The 19,303-nt window shown below is 39.9% G+C and overlaps 1 protein-coding gene across 4 annotated transcripts in view; it reads left to right on the top strand.

The window, feature by feature from the left end:
• UVRAG (UV radiation resistance associated) overlaps positions 1 to 19,303 on the top strand; it is a 100,266-nt gene that overhangs the window by 67,436 nt on the left and 13,527 nt on the right. For all 4 annotated transcript variants that reach the window (XM_039556847.1, XM_039556853.1, XM_019283881.3 and 1 more), the window contains exon 14: positions 17,374 to 17,465. In XM_039556847.1, coding sequence (XP_039412781.1) covers positions 17,374 to 17,465 — 92 coding nt within the window. The remainder of the gene's footprint in view (positions 1 to 17,373; positions 17,466 to 19,303) is intronic.

Here is a 19,303-nt window from a genome sequence, read left to right on the forward strand (position 1 = left end):
GACTGTCTTGGCCACTGAAGACATCTAATTTCTGACATCGAGTCCAAACCTGTTTTCCCTCTTTATATATTATAATAATCTGATCCATTTAAGTCTCTTTCTCTTTGAAAACTTCTATGCATTGAAAAAGCACTTTTCAACACTCTTCTTGTCTCAAATTCTCATTTGAATCCACATTTTCCTTGAGATGCAGTGCCCAAAGCTGGGTACAGTGAGCAACTGTTGCTTTCAAAACACTGAGTAGGATGGGAGAAATGCTTCCCAGATCTTGTCCTTTTACTTCCAGTTCATTGGGTTCTAATGGGTTTGTACTCTTAAAAGCCTAGCAGAATGAATCTTACGATTCTGTGCAACCAACAGCTCCAGGTATCTTCTGCACATGAACAAAATAGTCCATTCTGAATTTGTGCAGGTGACTCGTTTAATTTACATTTTACATGCTTTACCCTGAATGTATTCTTAAAGATGAACTTCTTTGTTCTTAATCATGATTCTGCTATGGTGGCGTAACACCAGAGATTGAGAACTCAGTCTCAGCTTTATTCTGGCTGCACCTGAGCCTGGGTCCAGATTACCTAATTAAAATATTGGATAGAACTGGGATTCTGTTATTTCAAGTGGAGCCCCACTTCACCAGCACTTCAGTTGTAGCCATGAACCATTCATTATTACACCCAAGAGTACTTTCTCTGTATTCACTCATAGTTCATCAATATCCCATTTCCCCAGAATGCTTGTGAGCATATTATACCAGAAAATGCCAGGAGATTTAAATTTCAACAGAAATATGACATTTCTGTTTCTAACCTGTTTGAAATTACATTAGTCTTAGAGTTTTATTCTTGAAAAATATGATCTTTTTATGCTTAGTTTCTACTAGTTTTGCTTGTTTTTCCAGTTTTTTCTTCCATCACTTTTTTTGCCATTCCTTACCTAAATTGATGTAAGGCTTCTGAGTCTTTCTGTGTTACTTGTTTTTTAAGCTTGGATTGCATTTACCATTTTCCAGACTTGCCCATGCTTAGTGTTTTTTGGACAATAACCTCTCAAATTACTTAAAGGCTAAAATATCTTAAGACAAAGTTAATCAAGTGCTGCTAATCTTGGAAATTCGCTTAGCCAGGCTGTTAATATATCTTAGACTGTGCCTCTTTGTTGGTGGTATTAGTAATGGCAGACAGCTGTTCACACTTGACCTACAGAGGGAAAATTAGTGAGAAAAAGGATTAGTCGTTCCTTCAAATGCTTTGATAGATCTCTCTCTTCATTACTATCAAATCAATGCTTTCCTTAATCTCTGCTTCCTATTTCCTTCTGCTTACACTGGTTCATTCTGTAACTTGTGAGTCGTGATGCTGCTTGCTTTGCCTTTCAGCCCTTCCGGGTTTTTACCTTGTTCTGGAGTTTGCCATTCAGTTATGTGATGCAAACAAGAAGCTCTGTGGTTTATGTCATCGAAACAATGAATTCTTCATTGAGCCCATGGTGGTTGTCTTTCCTGTTCATGTAGTTTGGGTTAATTGACACTTGTGCCTGTAGTATTTTTTTTTATTGGAACTTTCACCACTTCACTTGGTTTCCTGTTTATCTCTTTGACTTGTCACCTCTGAATTATTATCACTCTTGGACCTACTGTAACTTATCATTCTGATTTTTTTGTCCTGTTTCTGAAGGACTCTGGGTAGTTGAACACACAGTCACTCACCCATGTTGCCTTCCAGTTCCTTGCAGTTGGTTTCTGAAATCACTGGCATGTGTTTAAACTCACAAAAGTAAATGAACACTTTAAGCATGTATTGAGTTTCCAAGTCTATGTGGGGTCATTGGTGCTGGTGCAAGCTAGTCAGTGGCCAGACTTTGAAGTGGTTGGTACAACACTAGTGGTTCACATGTTAATACTTGTGATTGTATGCTGTTGGATATAAAAGCATAATAAAAGTAAACCGGAATTACTGGGAGTGCTTCTACTACTTATTTAATCATGGAAGTGTTACTGATGTCCGCATAAACTGTTGTAGTCACCTTTGTTTTGATGTCCTTGGTCAAATATTGCTGCTTTTTATAGTTCTTCCAAGGGGAAATTCCTTTATGAAAGCAGAACAGGTAGATAGTGTGCAGAAATGCATCACAAAACCTCTGTGCTCTGGGGCTGATTTGACCTAAAAACCCAAGATTGTTTGAATCCTTTGTGTGTTCCTTGGGATGCTGGAACTGTTGAATTTACGTAGCTTTTAGCAGACCTTATGGCTGCTTTTAGAGAAGCTTCCAGATATGCTTAGTTCTTGTGAATGTGTGAAAAATTAAGTTTGGATGGAGAATGAGCAGCTGCCTCTCTCTTACCTCCAGACTATCACCCAAAGGTGTTGGCCTTAATTCAGAGAAACAGTCCTCTTTGTCAGGAGTAAATGTAACTCAGTGCTTAATTCCGTCTGTGTGCTGTGGGAAGGTTGGAGGTGCCTGGGAAGAATAGTGGCGAGTTTACTGGAGCATGAAGACAAGAGCTTGAATCATTCATGCAAGTTTTGATCACTGTGACAAACAAAGAGCCCATAAAAATGATCAACTTAAAGAAATACTTTGAAACTATTTGTTTAAGCTTCCCTGGTTTCACAGATTTTTATATTTTTTTTTTTTTTTTCACAACTACCTGGAATTCTGGCAGCAAGGAGAAATGTGAGTGTGGAAGAAGTGAGATGGGGTTGATATTAAGTAAAATTACTGACATAAAAACTTTTCTAGATAAAGTGGTACTGTTTTGTAAAACAGCAGGATAATAACAATGGAAACCACATCTTGCACTCAGGAGAATTCAGCTGGAATTAGAAACAGCTCAGTGCTGGCTTGGTAGAGTATTTTTTGGAGAAACTTGCTTTGCTGTTACATTCCGAAGTTGAAACAATGTGTGTTAATTCTGAGAGTTCATAATAACTTCCATCTGTATGTAAGCACAAATTGTTTCAATACCCATATTTTCTGTTTGTAAAATTGAATCCCTCACAAAGTTCACAGAGGAGCTTTTTGAGTTGGATAATGTTAACTAAGGCCATACATTTCCAGTTAAGATTTCAGTTATTTTACTCTCACTGGCATAGAAACATGGGATTTTTTTCAAAGAGAAATTAGTGACTTATGTCTAATAATGCCTGTCAGAAAAATTCACTGTCATTGTCAAAGGTGGAGTACAGTACAGTTGCTAAAAATGGGAGTGAATTGTGCAGCTCTCCAAAGCATTAGACAGTGGGAGAGCATTTGGCAAGTACTAGCCCCATAAGCTCTGCAGCTCCTAAATTAGGGATGTGTATGGAGTATCTGAGGAAGCTGAGGCTTTAGCAGGAGAAAGAATTGAACTCTCATTCTGGTATTCAAAGCGGAGTAATGGAGATTACACCATGAAAACCTCTTGTTATGGTAGATGAATATTAGGAAAACCCTGAAGCGCGTGGTGAGGTTTTTGTGGGTGATAAGTGAACACAGACCAGGGTCAAAATGGCATCTCTCAGAGTTCTCTTTGTTTGGAACATACAATGTGGGTGGCGCCCAATTCTGCTGGAGCACAAACATGGACCTTGTGGAGCTGAGCTCTCACAAGTGCTTGAGCAGTGGTCTTGCTGCTCCAGGTTTTTTCATCTCAGTTAATTTTTTTTATAACTTTGAAGTGGGAGATATTGAGAGTGCAGTGGCTTTAGTTTTGAGTTGCAGGCCTGTAGAAAGAAAGCATCTTTACTGCTGCTTTACTGGCTGCTTTGCTGTCTTTTTCCTTTGTTCCCAGAGCCTTAATTGCTTTGGCCTGACTTCAGTGTTGGTTCTTCATTACATATAATGAGATGGTCTTAATTTAGTGACCTTCCTCCTTGAGGTGAGTGAGTCCCTAGTGATCACACACAGTGTTACTGTGGGAGAATAACTGGCCCAAAATTGTATTACCCTGAAAGATGAGGGTGGTGAGGCCCTGGCACAGGTTGCTCAGACAAGCTGTGGCTGCCCTATCTGTGGAGGTGTCCAAGGCCAGGTTGGATGGGGCTTGGAGCAACCTGGTCTAGTGGCAGGGGGTTGGAATGAGATGAGCTTGAAGGTCCCTTCCAGCCCAAACTGTGGTTCTATATTACATGATTTCTGTCCTGTATTGGTCATTATGTCTAATGCATGTATATATGATGTGTAGCCATTGAAGAGAACATGTCCATCTTGTTTATGAAAGTTCCAATTTCTGTAGGTATTCAAGGGTTTGTCTCTTGCATGATACTTGACAAGTATTATTACTTGTCCAGTTGCAAGATTGCTTGTAGAGGACACAATTTCAATATAGCTGTAAAGCTGGTTTCTTTAGGTACCAGTAAGCAGGGAATTTACTGCAGCTGGTATTTTGCACAGGGCAGTCAAGTTATTTACACTCTAAGTATCAAATGATTTGCTATTTCTGTCAGCCACTGAAGGACATCAAATTAATTTGTCTCTTGTTCTTCTGAATTTCTTATTCTAAGTCTTAGCTTTACCACAGAAACAGAGGGCAGCTGTATGACTATTGTGAGACCCTTTTCATTCCTTTGCTGTGACCTTGGTCACTATCTCCATCTGGCTTTGTTGGACGTGGCCTCAGGAATGTTGGTGTTCTGTCCTTGTCTAAATTACTAGCTCTTGAAAAGTAGACCTGCAAATAATTTGGACAATTTTACAACTCTTTGTTTTCCTACTGCCAACCCAATGAGTGAATGTCTCTAGTCTTACCTCAGTTCATAGAATCATACAACAGTTTGGGTTGGAAGGGAACTTGAAGACCATCTTGTTCATGGGCAGGGACACCTTCCCTAGACCAACACCTTCCCTACACCAATCCTAGACCAGCTTGCTCCAAGCCCTGTCCAACCTGGCCTTGAACATTTCCAGGGATGGGGCAGCCACAGCTTCTCTGGGCAACCTGTGCCAGGGCCTCACCACTTTCTGAGTAAAGAATTTCTTTCTAGTATCTAATCTAAATCTGCCCTCTTTTAGTTTACATCTGTTCCCCTTTTCCTATCCCTGTCTGCTTGTGTAAAAAGTTTGTTGCTGGTGTTTGTTAGTGGGATCTCTGTATATGGTGGCAGGCAGAGCATCACCTTCCAGGCATTACTTCCAGGTTTAGTGAAACCTGTGGAATTTGTTGCACTGCATGAGTTAAGGTTACTTTTTCTTCTGTTCAGCCTGAATGCCATGCTTGGGATCGTTTTGCAGGGAAGGCTTCTTTTCTAATCCTCATTTGTTTTGTCAGACCATATTGAGTTGTGTTAGACTGATATTCCTATTCACATTGGCATGGTTTGCTCAGCCCTGACCAAAGAATAGTTCTGCTTTCATCTGACAGTTATTAACAACACATGTACTTTGCTATTTGACAAAAAAACAAAGTGTTACTCTCTTGTCAGCTCCCCCAAGGCTCTTTTTGTCATCAATAGAGTACAGATCCAGGGAAGTAACTGGTGTCTAGCCCTCCTCTTGTGTGTGCATGGCCACTGTGTCCACGTGGTGGCAGGTGGCATTTACGTGCTTTGCGTAACCTGCTTGAGAAGCTGAGCAGCCAGTGCTGCTTTCGTGGGAATGCTGCATTGTGGGTGAGTTGCTTGTCTAATGCACAAGGTAAGTAACATTCAGAGCAGCATAGAAGAAAAGCAAAATACTTGATATATTTTAGGTGTAGTCAAAGTGCTGTCTTCCTCCATAGCTGATGGAATTAAAGGTGAATGTTTATGTACTAGCGCCATATGTAAGAGACTGAACTGAAACTCAGCTGTTAAATGTGAAATGAGGCAAGAGGTTCAGTTTCTGGCTCTGTTAAACTATCAAACATGAGAGAAAATCAGCTCTATAATAGAAACTAATAAACTTTTCCATGGGAAGTTGAAGAGCAGAAATGTTAGGTCTAGAAATTTGTTTTGGCAATAAACACTATGGAGCAGAAGTGTCTTCAAGAGTTCTGTGGGTATTGGTGTATATGCAGTGGTTATGGCCCTTTGAGTGTAGGATACTGTGACTTGCACACTACATCTTTTATGAGGCCCCTAAACTAAGATCATAAAACATACAGTTCAGAAAGAATGCACCGTCTGAATCTGAGGCCAATTTAGCTACATAGGGAGAAGTGTTCTTAAAGGAGCACAGGTTGAAGCCAGAGTCTAGTCCTTGTCTTGTGAAGTGCCAAGCTTTCATTTAATGCTAAAAGGAAGGGACTGCACCTGAAAAACCACAAAGTACCTTCTCCAGCTGTGTAGAGCCAAAAGCTCTTAGGAGAGGTTTCATTCCTGAAAGTTTCCTAGGGTGACAGTGAGCTGATACTTAGCCAGATCATTTAGAACTGGGGAATTTACTTATGTTTTTTGCAAACTTGTTGGAAAGACTTTCTTATTTTCCTTTCCTATCGCCCATGCCAAGATAAAATATGTTGAAATGAGACTGGATTAGTTGTAACTAAAGTCCCACTTTCATTCAGCTGAAAGCCTGCTTATACTTGTTTGTAGGCAAAGGCCAATATTGACTTGCTCTGTGAAGGAGCAGATCTTGGGTCTTCAACCCATACAGATCCTGGCACCTGCACCTGAAGCCCAGGCAGTGCTGGAGGCTCCTGCAGCTATGGTGGGTGACTGAAGGGATGGTGCACTTCTCATATAGGGCAGGCTGGGAGAGCTTGGATTTTTCAGCCTGGAGAAGATATGACTTTAGGAAGACCGCAGAACCCCTTCCAGGGCCTAAAGGAGCTCCAAGACAGCTGGAGAGGGACTTTGGAGAAGAGCCTGGAGTGACAAGACAAGGGGGAATGGCTTCCCACTGTCAGAGGGCAGGGTTAGATGGGATATTGGGCAGAAATTCTTGGCTGTGAGAGTGTTGAGGCCCTGGCAGAGGTTTCCTAGAGAACCTGTGACTGACCCATCCCTGGAAGTGTTCAAGGCCAGGCTGGATGGGTCTTGGAGCAATCTGGTCTAGTGGAAGGTATCTAGGCCCATGGCAGGGGGGTTAGAACTGGATGAGCTTAAAAGTCCTTTCTAACCCAAACTGTTCTGGGATTCTATGAATAGGAGAGGTAGCATCATCAGCTGTGCTTAGTCAGTCCTCCAAAATAATTTTGGGGGACCATCCTTGCAGGCATGTTCTGTGTGTTACATAACTTTTGTACTGTGTAGCTGTCATCATCTCTGTGCATTAGCTCTTCTGTCCACAAAGTTTCCTAAAAAAAAAGGAGTATGTCTTTAAAATAGAACCAAAATTGAATAATCAGAAGGTAAATGGATTCCTGATATAGTTGATCTGACATAAACATGTCTGCCAACTTAAGTTCCTTTGTAGTATATATAACTTCTGTGTTATAAAACTGAAGTGGGAAGTTTCTTATCAAGCCCTGGCACAATGTATCAGTGTAGGAAAAAGCTGTAGTGTATAATTTTTAACAAGTAGAGTGTGTGCACTGGAGGCAAAGCTGGACATTCAAACGTAAAATGTTCACACCTTTGGAATTCCAGGACCTGCTTTGTAAGCCTGTCTCTTCCTTCGGAGCCTTCTCTCTTTCTGCCATGTCACCCATTTCTTAATGGATAAAAGAAATTATGGTAAAATGCATGTCATTTCTTGAAACTTCACTTGCTTTAATGCATAAAAATTCTTCTCATCTGTTATTTGCAAGCAAGTGACAAGCTGTGACTTGTGGGGTTTAGATTTTTTTTCCTGAGCTTCTGTTTATTTTCACTTCTTCCCCTGCATTCTTTGTTTTTCTGTTGTACAGTTTAATATGTATGTTTTGACCTCCTCGGGTCAGGATTTGTCTCATACTTCTGTGCATAAGATTTGGCACATCAGGGCACAAAACCTGTTTTGAAAGCTTTTGGTATGTCAGCTACTTAATCATCCATAAATGCCTTTCGGACTTTTTAAATACTGTGGTTGAAGTTTAGAGCAAGTTGTTCTCCAACAAATGGAATAAAAGTGTCTGATATGTATTGGCTCATTCACTTATTGATCAGTCCAGAATGTCTGGAAATCCAGAGCTTTGAAGCATTTTATTTTTCAAGAGACTGGAAATACTGAAGGGGTTATTGCATCTCTCTTTGCTGGACTTTCGTGTAATTCATGTAAATATTTGTGAAGTTAATATTGTGTAATTAGAAAAAAACAAAGTTCTGGTTCAATTTAGCATGTATAAATTAAAGTTTTCAGGAAGACCAGTCCTGAACCTGTCCTTGGTTTAATGCTCCCTGACCTCAGGTTTTAAGTTCAAAATATCATACATCATATGAGAAACCATTTTACATATTGGTGTGTTTTAGTGCCAAGTGGAGTTCACTGAATGCCAGTGTTATCCTAATAGGAAGCAAGTTTTTCATAGGTTAAACTGTTGATTCTGTACTCCTCAAATGAGAGGGCTTCCCATTTGATTCACAATCTAATCTTTTTTTTTAGAAGTCAGTCTCCTTTGTCCACTGACAGTAACATAATAGATACCTGGAAAGCAGTTCAGCTGAAGTGCAAGATGTGGCTGGGAGCAGAGAACCCCCAAATTCTTCTTCCATTTAAGCTCTGTGTCATGGGCTGAATCATTTGCTCTTTGAGTAAAAAGCTTTCTTGAAGCAAGAGCCTTATCACCTGAGAGAGCCGGGTTCACAAACCTGGATGAATGAACGGCCAGAAGCTCAATTTCACCCATTTTAAAACAAGGGCTTTCCCAAAACAACATGAAAGAGCAAATAGCTGAAAGATTTTGTGTTTACAACATCTAATGGAGCTCATTGTTTGCCCACTGAAATGATTCTGCAGGTTCCTTTCCTGCAACATCTTAAGGTACGAGGTACAGCTGGACTGATGTCATATGGGAAAATTGCCTGTTTTTGGAGTGGACTTATTAAAATGTGAAAGTAACGAACAAATGGAGGAGGAGTGTGTAGCACTATAACCCTAACCATATATTTTCTCTGATTTCCATGCCGGACAAGGTGGGAGAGTTCTCTGTACATACCTGTGTATTCCCTGAGAATATTGCCCTTCTGGTATTCATAGGTTGATATTTGGTTTATATAGGTAAAAAGGAAATTTCAGGTATGCAGAATTGGGGCATAGTTCTTGGGGACCTAAACACATACAGAGGATGTCACATTTAAGATGGAGGCACAGAATGTTACTTATCTTTCTCCTTCTGACTTTTGCACATCTGACCTCTTGTTCTGTGCCCGATGTAAAGATTTTTAATACAAAAGCTCAGGATGAATGAGGTCATAGGAAATAAGTTTGCCTATGTCCTATAATCCAGTAAACATCAATTTGTGATACTGAACCCTTTTAAGAAGCTCTGACCTGAACCTGGAAAGGTTATGCTCTATAGTTTCATCTTATCAAGCTATAAATGCAAGAAGACTGCAGTAAACATGGTTCTAGTTATTTGAGTGCTTCACTGGGAAGCGAGGGAGATTTTTTGGAGGCTAGTAACTGCTCTGTCTTCTAAATTGCCTTTTTTTATGTTATTTTATGAAACAGTTGTGGCATATGAGGCGCACCTTTATGGGCATGGGGGCTCATATATGTTAAGCCCATAACTGCTAAGTTTTACAGGAGTACTTTACTTACACGAGTAGCTGTTTCTCCCAGCCTGTCTATGACAATGGTTTCCCATATCCTTACTGGGACACCACACTGAAACCATGAAGGTTAATGTTTGAGACCTCTCTGGAGAGGTGCTGTGTTTACTCTCAAGGAGGGTTCATAGATATCAGTGAGAGAGTTCTTGAGTAAACACAGCTTTTGACTCATCTAAATGTTTAGTTCTACAGTGCATTCCACTTGTACTCAAACACATACTCCTACTTCCTTATTTTCTTGAGATCTATCTCCAATAAACACTATATTGCTGTGAAACCAAAATCTAGTATTAAATATTGCTGCACTTTTAAAAATTAGACTGAAATTGCTTCCTAAATATTTGGTGGAATAGTACAAGTTGCTGTGCATTTAGAATTGAGGCTGCTGCTGTCTTTGAATAAAGATCAGACTTTGTGTTTTGGTGAATGCAAGAGGAAGAAGCAGCTTAATATAATTCTAGGACAAATCAAAGAAGGTAAAAGGGAATTAGGTCTGTTATCAGATGAGAATACAGTTTCCCTAATCACTGCTGAATCACTCCTGTATGTAAATTTCATGTATGAATTTCCCCTGCCTTTCAGATGGAAGTGAATTTAAATTCTCCAGGCTGAGAGGAGAGGAAAGGAGACAGGCTGTTCTTGGGGCAGGAGGAACCAGTGGTGAGAAAAAGTTTCCATCTCAATTTGATGCAGTTTGTGAGAACTGAATCAGCCAGAACTCTGTGAGGACCTTTTGCTCTGATGGTAGAGATCAATGTTTCTAAACTGTACTAGTGACTGTGTTGGTTCAGGACTGCGTGGCATCTCCAATGTTAGTTATCACTGTTACAAGTCAAAGTGAGAGAGTGAGGGGCCCTCAACATCAGAAGGATGTGGACTTGTTGCAGCGAGTCCAGTGGAGGCCATGGAGATGCTCCGAGGGCTGGGACTTCTCTGCTCTGGAGACAGCCTAGGAGAGCTGGGGGTGTTCGGCCTGGAGAAGGAAAGGCTCAAGGGGACCTTAAAGCCCCTTCCAGTGCCTAAAGGGGCTCCAAGAGAGCAGGAAAGGGACTGGAATGACAGGACAAGGGGGAATGTCTTCCCACTGCCAGAGGGTAGGGTTAGATGGGATATTAGGCAGAAATTCTTGGCTGTGAGGGTGTTGAGGCCTTGGCACATGTTGCCCAGAGAAGCTGTGGTTGCCTCATCCCTGGAAGTGTTCAAAGCCAAGTAGGACAGGTCTTGGAACAATCTGGTTTAATGGAAAGTGTCCTGCCCATTGCAGGGGGTTGGAACAAGATGATCTTTAAGGTCCTTTCCAACCCAAAGCATTGTAGGATTTTGTGATAACAGGAAATTATCTTATTGATGTCAGCCTCTCCCTTGTAAATGTGGGACAAATCACGTTAGTTCAGACTAAGCATGCTTCAAAAATAACTGATTGTAACTACCCTTTGAAGGTACAGCATAAAATGCGGTTGTTATCTCCTGTTACTGCTTTGATTGCTGTTTGTGTGCCTTATTTACTATTTCTAAATCAAAATTGTGGTGGGTGTCCTTTAAGATGGCTTTAGTGAAGGCTTTAGGCACACTGGGTCAGCTTGAGGACCTTGAAAGCATATGCTCAATGGATTAATGAAGGACATGGGTCTTCAAGGATGTGGATGCAACTTGCCTTCTTGTTAGTTAAATACTCTTTAATAAGTTGCAAAATAAACATCTGCTTTTCAGGTGTAACTCTGGGAGAGGGAGGCAGGTATATGAAGATAAGTCATAATTTCTATTGAAATAGCTGTTGTATTTGAGCACTTCCTCTTGCTTGGATGAGGGCACTACTCTCACTACTGTGGCAGTCCTCTATTTGGTCCTTCTGAAAGCAAGATTGAGGACTTTAAGACTTGTTATAATCACAGTGGTTATTTTTCTTTTTTTTAGTTCCTACTTCCCCAAGAAGCTTAAAAAAAGTTTTAAAACCCATTTGGTTATGTTTACTTCCAAACTGTAATTGATGCTTACTGACAGTCTTTTTAAGTATGAAAAATGAAAATGATTTTTAGATGCTTAGTTTGGAGGTACATTATCTAAAGAGTTATTTACATGTTACACTAATGTTGTAGCTTAAGGGTTTTTCAGTAAACCCACATAGGTGTTCAGAGCTAGAGCAACTAGCCAGATTCAGTAAAACAAAGGCAAGCAACACATGAAGAGTTCAATAATCTAGAATTTTATATTTGCCCCCAAAAGGTATAAACACATGCAACTGTTTATATAGCAGCAGGCATTATTTCACTGATCCCCTATGGTTGTTTATATAGCAACAGGCATTATAACAACACTTCCTGTTTTCATTATTGCAGTGCTTAGTCATCTGAATCCCTGCCAGTACTCCTTCATACTCTGAAAAGTCATCCAGGATCTTGTAAAACAATTAACTGTCATTTTATTAAAAATTTTTAAAACTTTATATTTCTGTCCCAGTGTTTGACATTCTCTGAAAACCTTATGCAAATGCTTGGCTTGTGACCAGCTCTGCAAATTTGAAACAACGCTTTTGCTTCTATTTTTCTCTGTAGGTTTTCACATTTGTGGAGCAGATGTTCTTTTGAAATTCTTGATGCTATCAAGAGATACTCCTCATATAGCTGAAAATAATTCAAAATTGCTTTTGACTGCCTTAATATTTCAAGATCTTTGCATAGTGTAGTAGTGGGTTGGGTCCACCTATTCTGTAGGTACAGGTGCTGCTACAACATCAAGAACCAGTTGCCTGCAGTGGGGACTAAGGGAAGTCCAAAATACAGCAGATTTTGGCATAGACTTGAATATTATGCACAATATGTACTAAAGTGGCTGCTATTTTTGAACTTTAGTAACTTATTCTGGCTGTTAGACTGCTTTCACGTGGCTTAGAACAAGATGAATATGGCTGGGGAAACAATATGAGAAATGATGAGCAGATGAGTTTAGAATTGGAGTCCTTCTGCACTCCCTCCAAAAAAAGATATTTGAGTCCAGGTACTCTGTAGTTTCTGGCTGGAAGTAAATGTATATGCTTGTATACTATTAGTCATTAAATACTGCTGCAGGAATTAGGATAGGAAATGGACAGTTGTTCTTTGCATATAAATGCAGGACATTATTCTTTTCCTTAAGAGCGGCCGCAGAGTGGCAAACCCCCTAATTTTGATCTCGGGTGCAATCTGCAATTACCCAGAAATAGAAAGATAACTAAATGGTTTCTTTTTAAGCCAACTTAAATGAAAAACTTTAGTAGTCCTATTACTTCCTATGGACTTCATAGGAAAGTAACTGAACCTTTGCAGGTTTGTATTTTAGTTAACAAACGAGGTATCTCTGCTGGTAGATTTGATGAATGAACATTTTGCTGTGGAATTGTTACCTTTAAGAAGGCAGTAAGCTTTTCTGTTGTCTAACATGATTTTAGGTTTTTAAGTCTAAGTCCTGTTGATGAAATAAATCCTTGGAAGCTGCTTGGTTGGCAGTAGAGCAGAGATGCTCAGATTGGAGCTGGTTCACTCCTGGGTATGGACACCTTCCAGTGTAAGTTCAGACCGTTGCAGAGAAGGAAATACAGGTAGAAACTGGAGCAGCTGAATATTATTTTTTCTCATTCTAAAGAGTGTAAACCAATTACGCCCATTTCGTTACAATTTAACTTCAATTTGTTGTGTTTCACCTACAGCTAATACTGTGGTTTTGTTAGTATTAGTCTTTTATGGAAATTCAGTCTTTAAACACTTTCTTAGGAAGCTAATACAAGTTTTTTAAGAGTAAATCTACCTTTCATTCTGAGAACTGCTGTTTTAAATGCAGTTTATTTTAACATTTATGGGTTTTTGTGATATTGGAATATATATTCATAATAGAAAATACCCACTGGTATGATTAGCTGGTCTTCTGTAGAGAAGTTGGCCTTAAAATAAATGTATTATTCTATTTCTTCAGATTTTTCCCTACAGGTAATTCCTTAAATTCTTCTGCCTTGAACTGTTCATGAAATACGATGTATCTTGTCTCCTATATCTTGTTTCTGTGGAGTAAGTGTTGCTAGTAACTAAAATGAGAGCAGCACTTGGGAAAACAAAGCTGTATATAGGAGCTATTTATTGGTATGGAAATCAGAATTAATATTTTATTACTGGAACATCATTAATGATTTACTCAAAGTCCTGTGGAGAATACATGGTCTATGTGAACACAAATCTTGGACAGATCTTCGCTCCAATTAAAACAGGCATGTTTTCTTTGGATGGCTGGGTCTGTAATATCCTGAAGAAACAAGCTAATCTTTAAAATCTTAAATAAAATGCTGATTTTGCAAATTATTGCATTAGAAACTTAGTGTGGAGACAGGTGACTTTTAATAGCAGCAATTGAAATTTGAACTGTTTCTTAGGAGAGTCAAGACAGCACACAGTTACCTCTGTCTGCTCTTGTTTTCCTGCCCTCTTAATTCTTATGAGCAAAGCAGCTTCTCCCTACATTCTTCTCTTTTTAGAATTGATTTTGATGTTAAAGGGTATTTGTGTGAATCCTACTGTAACAGGTCACAGGGGATCATAGAATGGTTTGGACTAGAACAGACCTTAAAGATCATCCAGTTCCACCCCCGCTGCCCTGGGGTTTCCTCTAGACCTGGTTGCTCCAAGCTCCATCCAACCTGGCCTTGAACCTGCCTTCTGTGGGCAGCCTGTGCCAGGGCCTCACCACAGTCACAGCCAAGAATTTCTTCCCAATATTCCATCTAACCCTGTCCTCTGTTAGTTTGAAGCCATTCCCCCTTGTCCTCTCACTCCAGGCCCTTGTCCAAAGTTCCTCTCCAGCTCTTGGAGCCCCTTTAGGCGCTGGAAGAGGCTCTGGGGTCTCCCTAAAGCCTTCTCTTCTCCAGGCTGAACATCCTCAGCTCTCCCTGCCTGTCTACAGAGCAGAGGAGCTCCAGCAGCCCTTGGTGCATCTCCATGGTGTCCTCTGGACTCCGTCCTTATGACTGTTGTTCAGTGCCTTCCTATTTATTGGATGAGGTGGAGTAACTGGCCCTGCATGTGTGGTGTTGGATGCTAAAAAAATTAAGCTTAAGGGAAGGTGTATGAGAAGTGCTTTATGGTTTGGGGAAAAAACTCAGTTCTTAGTAGTTTTTGGTTTTTTTTTTTAAATTGTTGGAGGGTAAGGAGAAGAGGAAGAGGAGTTCTGATCCTTTAGGTAAAAAAAGTTGTTTTTTAGCTCCTTCCACCTGCATGTTCCCATTTGCTTGGTGTTGTACCTGTAGTGGCCTGCATCACGCAGCAAAGCAGAGATTTCTTTATCAGGATATGGGAGACTACTACAGAATTACACGAAGCAGGAGTTAACCTTTGCTGCATTAATGGAGAGGTAATTTTGGATCCAGACTAAAACCCAATTTATCAGCTGATTTTTGTATGTTTTTTTCTGCCCATAGAAGGCACATAAGTTTTTCAACAGTTTCTGGGTTTGTAAATACATCATCATCAGCTTGTATTGATGCAGACACAAGGCAGTATTGCTTCGCTTTTAATCTGTTGCAAAGTCAAAATAGTATGCAGGTTTTTCTAGAAGTGTCATGAAACTTGCATGCTAACTTTACTTAATATGCATCCCTACTATTGGAAATACAAAAATGTCTTTTAGTAGAAGCAGTAGTTTTGCTCATGTTTGGATACTGTGCTCACCCATGCCTTCCTCTGATCTGAGCTGTTGGAAACAGAGAGATCCCTTAATCCACTTTATTTTTGTGCTCTGAAACCTTAAAATCTATGGATGAGTATAAAAAGGGGTATTCTATGAACTTCTGATTGTTGGAGGAGGAACAAATGTAAAGTTTTGAGTTTGATGGGTTTTTTCCTTCTTCATTTCTTTTGCTCCAGGCTAGTTCTCCAGTTAACCAAATCCACTATAATCCCATCAGGAGAATGTGGTGATGGTTTTGTAATTTATTTTGTGTGGTTGTCTTAATCCAGGTTCTGTCATTGTAGCAGAAAATACGAACCCAAGCCCACCGTATGATTTGGCTTTGTCCATATGGAAATAATAAACTGTAATAAATGGCTGCCTGTTGTACAATGTGGTACTGAGGGTGTTTTTCTTCCAAAGTAATTTTTCTTTCTGAAACTCAGACAAGCATAAAAATCATTCCCAATTTCAAGTCTTCTCTGTGAAAAACTGATTGTTTGGGAGAAGTCAGAAATTTTTGAAACTTAAGACACTTTCCTGCATCTTACTGTCAGGAATTATGGAAACAGGTGTGTAATTCTAAAGAAAAGAAATTTAACTTTGAGTGGGACTGTTCTGTGTTTCAGCAGGTAAATCTATCAGCATTGAATTTGTGCAGTATGTGCCTGTATTGGAGTCCAGCAGAGACTTCCAGAGGATGTTTACATATGCTGAGAACTGCTTATTAAGTTGGTAGTGCATCATTTTAGTAGTCTTAGAGATACTGGAATGTAGAGTGTCGGGGTTTTTTTGTATTTTAACCTCACAAGAGATAAATTTCTCTGCAAAGTTTCCCTGAAATTTTGAGATTCAAACTTGAAAGACAGACTTTTTCCCTTCTGTGTACTGTTTTCTTCAGAGGTATTTTTAACTTGGTGACTTGGTAAACATGGAGTTTATAATTCCTAGCAGTGACAGTCATGTCATGTGGCTGTCATTTGATAGTTTGAGGGTAAGAACAACTTATAGGAGTCAATATTTGGGTTAAAGTACGCCAGTGTTTATAGCCTTCTGCTTCGCTACGTGGCATCTGATTTGAGTGCTGGATTTAATTATGATGCTAATAACAGGAGTTTAAATGTTGATATAAACTGTATAAAGAGTACAGATATTGATCAGTTGTGTGACAATATGTATTTTTATTTGTTGATATTACTATAAGAATTCTATTACTGATTCCAGCATACTGTGATACACTCAGACTGACAAGTACACACAGATAAATATTTGGAATTCATTAATATAGAATATTGTGTTGGAATTTGGTCTCTTCCCGTAATGGCTGTGTTTTTAAGCTGTGAGCCTGCTCTCCTGTTGCAGATAGAAAATAGGAAAATTATAAGGAGATTTAAGAGTCAGGTTGACTGATTATTTTGTCCCTGTTCTTGTGATGCCTTTTCCTGGTCTTAAAATCAAGTCATACATGGTTAGAAGGGGAAAAGGGATTTTACCTTGGTATTTATTTTAAGGATCCTTAGGTGTACACGTCCAGGTCATATGCATTGAGATGCACCCCGCTGAGTCTTTCCCTGTGCCTCTGTGTCTCTCTTTCTTCCCCCCCAACATTGGGTATAACATTATAGGTTTTACTAATTATCATATCTATCAAAGATTCCCCAATGAGAGGCTCAAGTGAGCCCCCCTCCCCAAGGAACCTTCCCCTGGATGGTTCTATCTTGGTTTACAGAATGTGTTCTGGAGAGGACCTTGGGGTCTGGGGCACACTGATCCCTAACTACGAAGCTTCTAAAATGTTTAGTCTCTTAGCTTGACAAACAAGTTTAAGAATGTAGGCAAAAAGCACTAGGAATACAGAAGCTGTAAAAAGGTATAACAGGTGTATAAAAGAAAAGGCAAAAATCTTCATGGCATCACTTGGGCGGGTTTCCTAATACAAGTAGTAAATTGAACATTTTCTTAAGGAGAATAAATATCTTGAAAACTGCTGGATAATCATCCTAAACTTCCTAAAAACCTAGTAAATTAACTGACCGTGATGTTATGTTCTTTGGGATTTGGAAAGCTGTGCTAATTTTAGGGCTTTTTTCTGTTCTTGTAGCTTAGATATCAGCACGGGCTGAGTACTCCAGATCTAAGGCAAACTCTTCCTAACCTGAAAAACTTCATGGAGCTTGGGCTAATGGTTAGATGGTAAGTATTTATTTTTTGTAATTTAAAAGAAAGAGATGGATGCTACAAAAAAATTGAAGGTAATGATTTGTCACAAACAAGCATCTCCTCTTCACAAGCTGAGCATGCTTGATGAGATTGTGACCTTCCCAAAATACAGACCATGTAACTGTCCACAACATTCTACTGTTTTCTTACGCTCTTAAGTTCTTCCATATGATGGGCCCACAACCCTCCTCAGAGGCTGATGTAGCAGGGGAATCCTGTTTGAAAAAAAAAATGTTCTTCACTAGAGGGAGGTGAATTAATTGTTGTCTTAAGACTGTATTTAATGTTTGGTAGCAGGTGCACCTTCTGTATCAAACTGCTTTAGCAGAACAGGTCATAGCCCAGGCAGTCCCTGACTGTGTAATTCAAGTGAGCTGCATGGGAATCTGAATGATAATCAATACAACCTCTCTGTAGTATAATTGCTGCTAATGAAAATAGCTGTTGCATGTTGAGCATTGTTGCTAAATGAGAAGCTACATTAACAGATAACTGAAGGTTATAGTATCTTCCAGGGAAATCCCATGTACTTCTGCTCTGATTCACTCTGGAGGATTCAGACTCATCTTCCACTGTCTGCAGAATCAAATGGGACAGGTTTCTATGTTTTAAGGCTAAAGTTAGTTTAGGTTTATCTTGCAGCAGTTGTATGAGCAGGAGGCTTAACCACTTTTCCTTAAACTGAGGTGAACTTTACTAAATGTGGAAGCACAGTTTACTACCCAGTGTATTTCAACAAATAATGGTTTGTATTCACATGGTTTTAATTTATGCTCTTTGAATTGTGTGCACTCATGCAGTCTCTTGTTTTAAACAATTATTTCATCCTGCATTCTCATCTTATCATAGAATCATAGAATGGTTTGTTTTTCTGCCCTCTTAACTCTCATGAGCAAACCAGTTTCTTCTCCCTCCTGTTTTCTCTTTTTAAAATTGATTTTGATATTAAAAGGTGCTTGTGTGAATTCTACTATAACAGGTCACAGGGAATCATAGAATGGTTTGGGCTGGAAAACACCTTAAAGATCATCCAGTTCCCACTCCCTGCCATGTGCAGGGACACCTCCCACTAGATCAGGTTGCTCCAAGCTCGTCCAACCTGCCCTTGAACACATCCGGGGATTGGGCAGCCACAGCTTCTCTGGGCAACCTGTGCCAGGGCTTCACCACCCCCACAGGGAAGAATTTCTTCCCAATATTCCATCTAACCCTGCCCTCTGGCCGTGGGAAGCCATTCCCTCTTGTCCTGTCATTCCAGGCCCTTGTCCAAAGTCCCTCTTCAGCTCACTCGGAGCCTCTTTAGGTACTGGCAAGGGCTTCAAGGTGTCCCTGGAGCCTTCTGTTCTCCAGCCTGTTCTACAAGCTGAATACCCCCACCTCCAGGTTGCTGGTTGGAATCTTGGCTAAGGAAAACAAATACAGGAGTACAAGAAGCCTCCTCTTTGAGCAGTACTGTAAAAAGTGTTGCTTGATGGAAATTCAGCTCAGCCAACACAGGAAGTAAATAGGTCCTGAGAAAAGGAAGCTCAGTCCCTTGTGCAGTGTTACTCTGTAAGTAATTTCAGGTACAGCTGAAAAGATTCTCCCTGCTTTTCTTTTCTCCTCTAGCAAGATGCATAAAGAAAAGTTTTCTTCATTGGGAAATTATCACTGTGAGTTTTTGTGTGATATCCATCACAGTAGTGTAAAACTCCTCAGATGATCTGTGGTCCCCTCAGCAAATCTGAAAGTGAAAGGCCAGACTCTGACTTCTGTAGCACTTCTCTCTGCTCATTGGTAGAGAGTGGAAGGGGTGCAGGTCATGGTCCTAC

Source organism: Corvus cornix, chromosome 1 (genome assembly GCF_000738735.6).
Source record: "Corvus cornix cornix isolate S_Up_H32 chromosome 1, ASM73873v5, whole genome shotgun sequence".
NCBI lineage: Eukaryota > Metazoa > Chordata > Aves > Passeriformes > Corvidae > Corvus > Corvus cornix.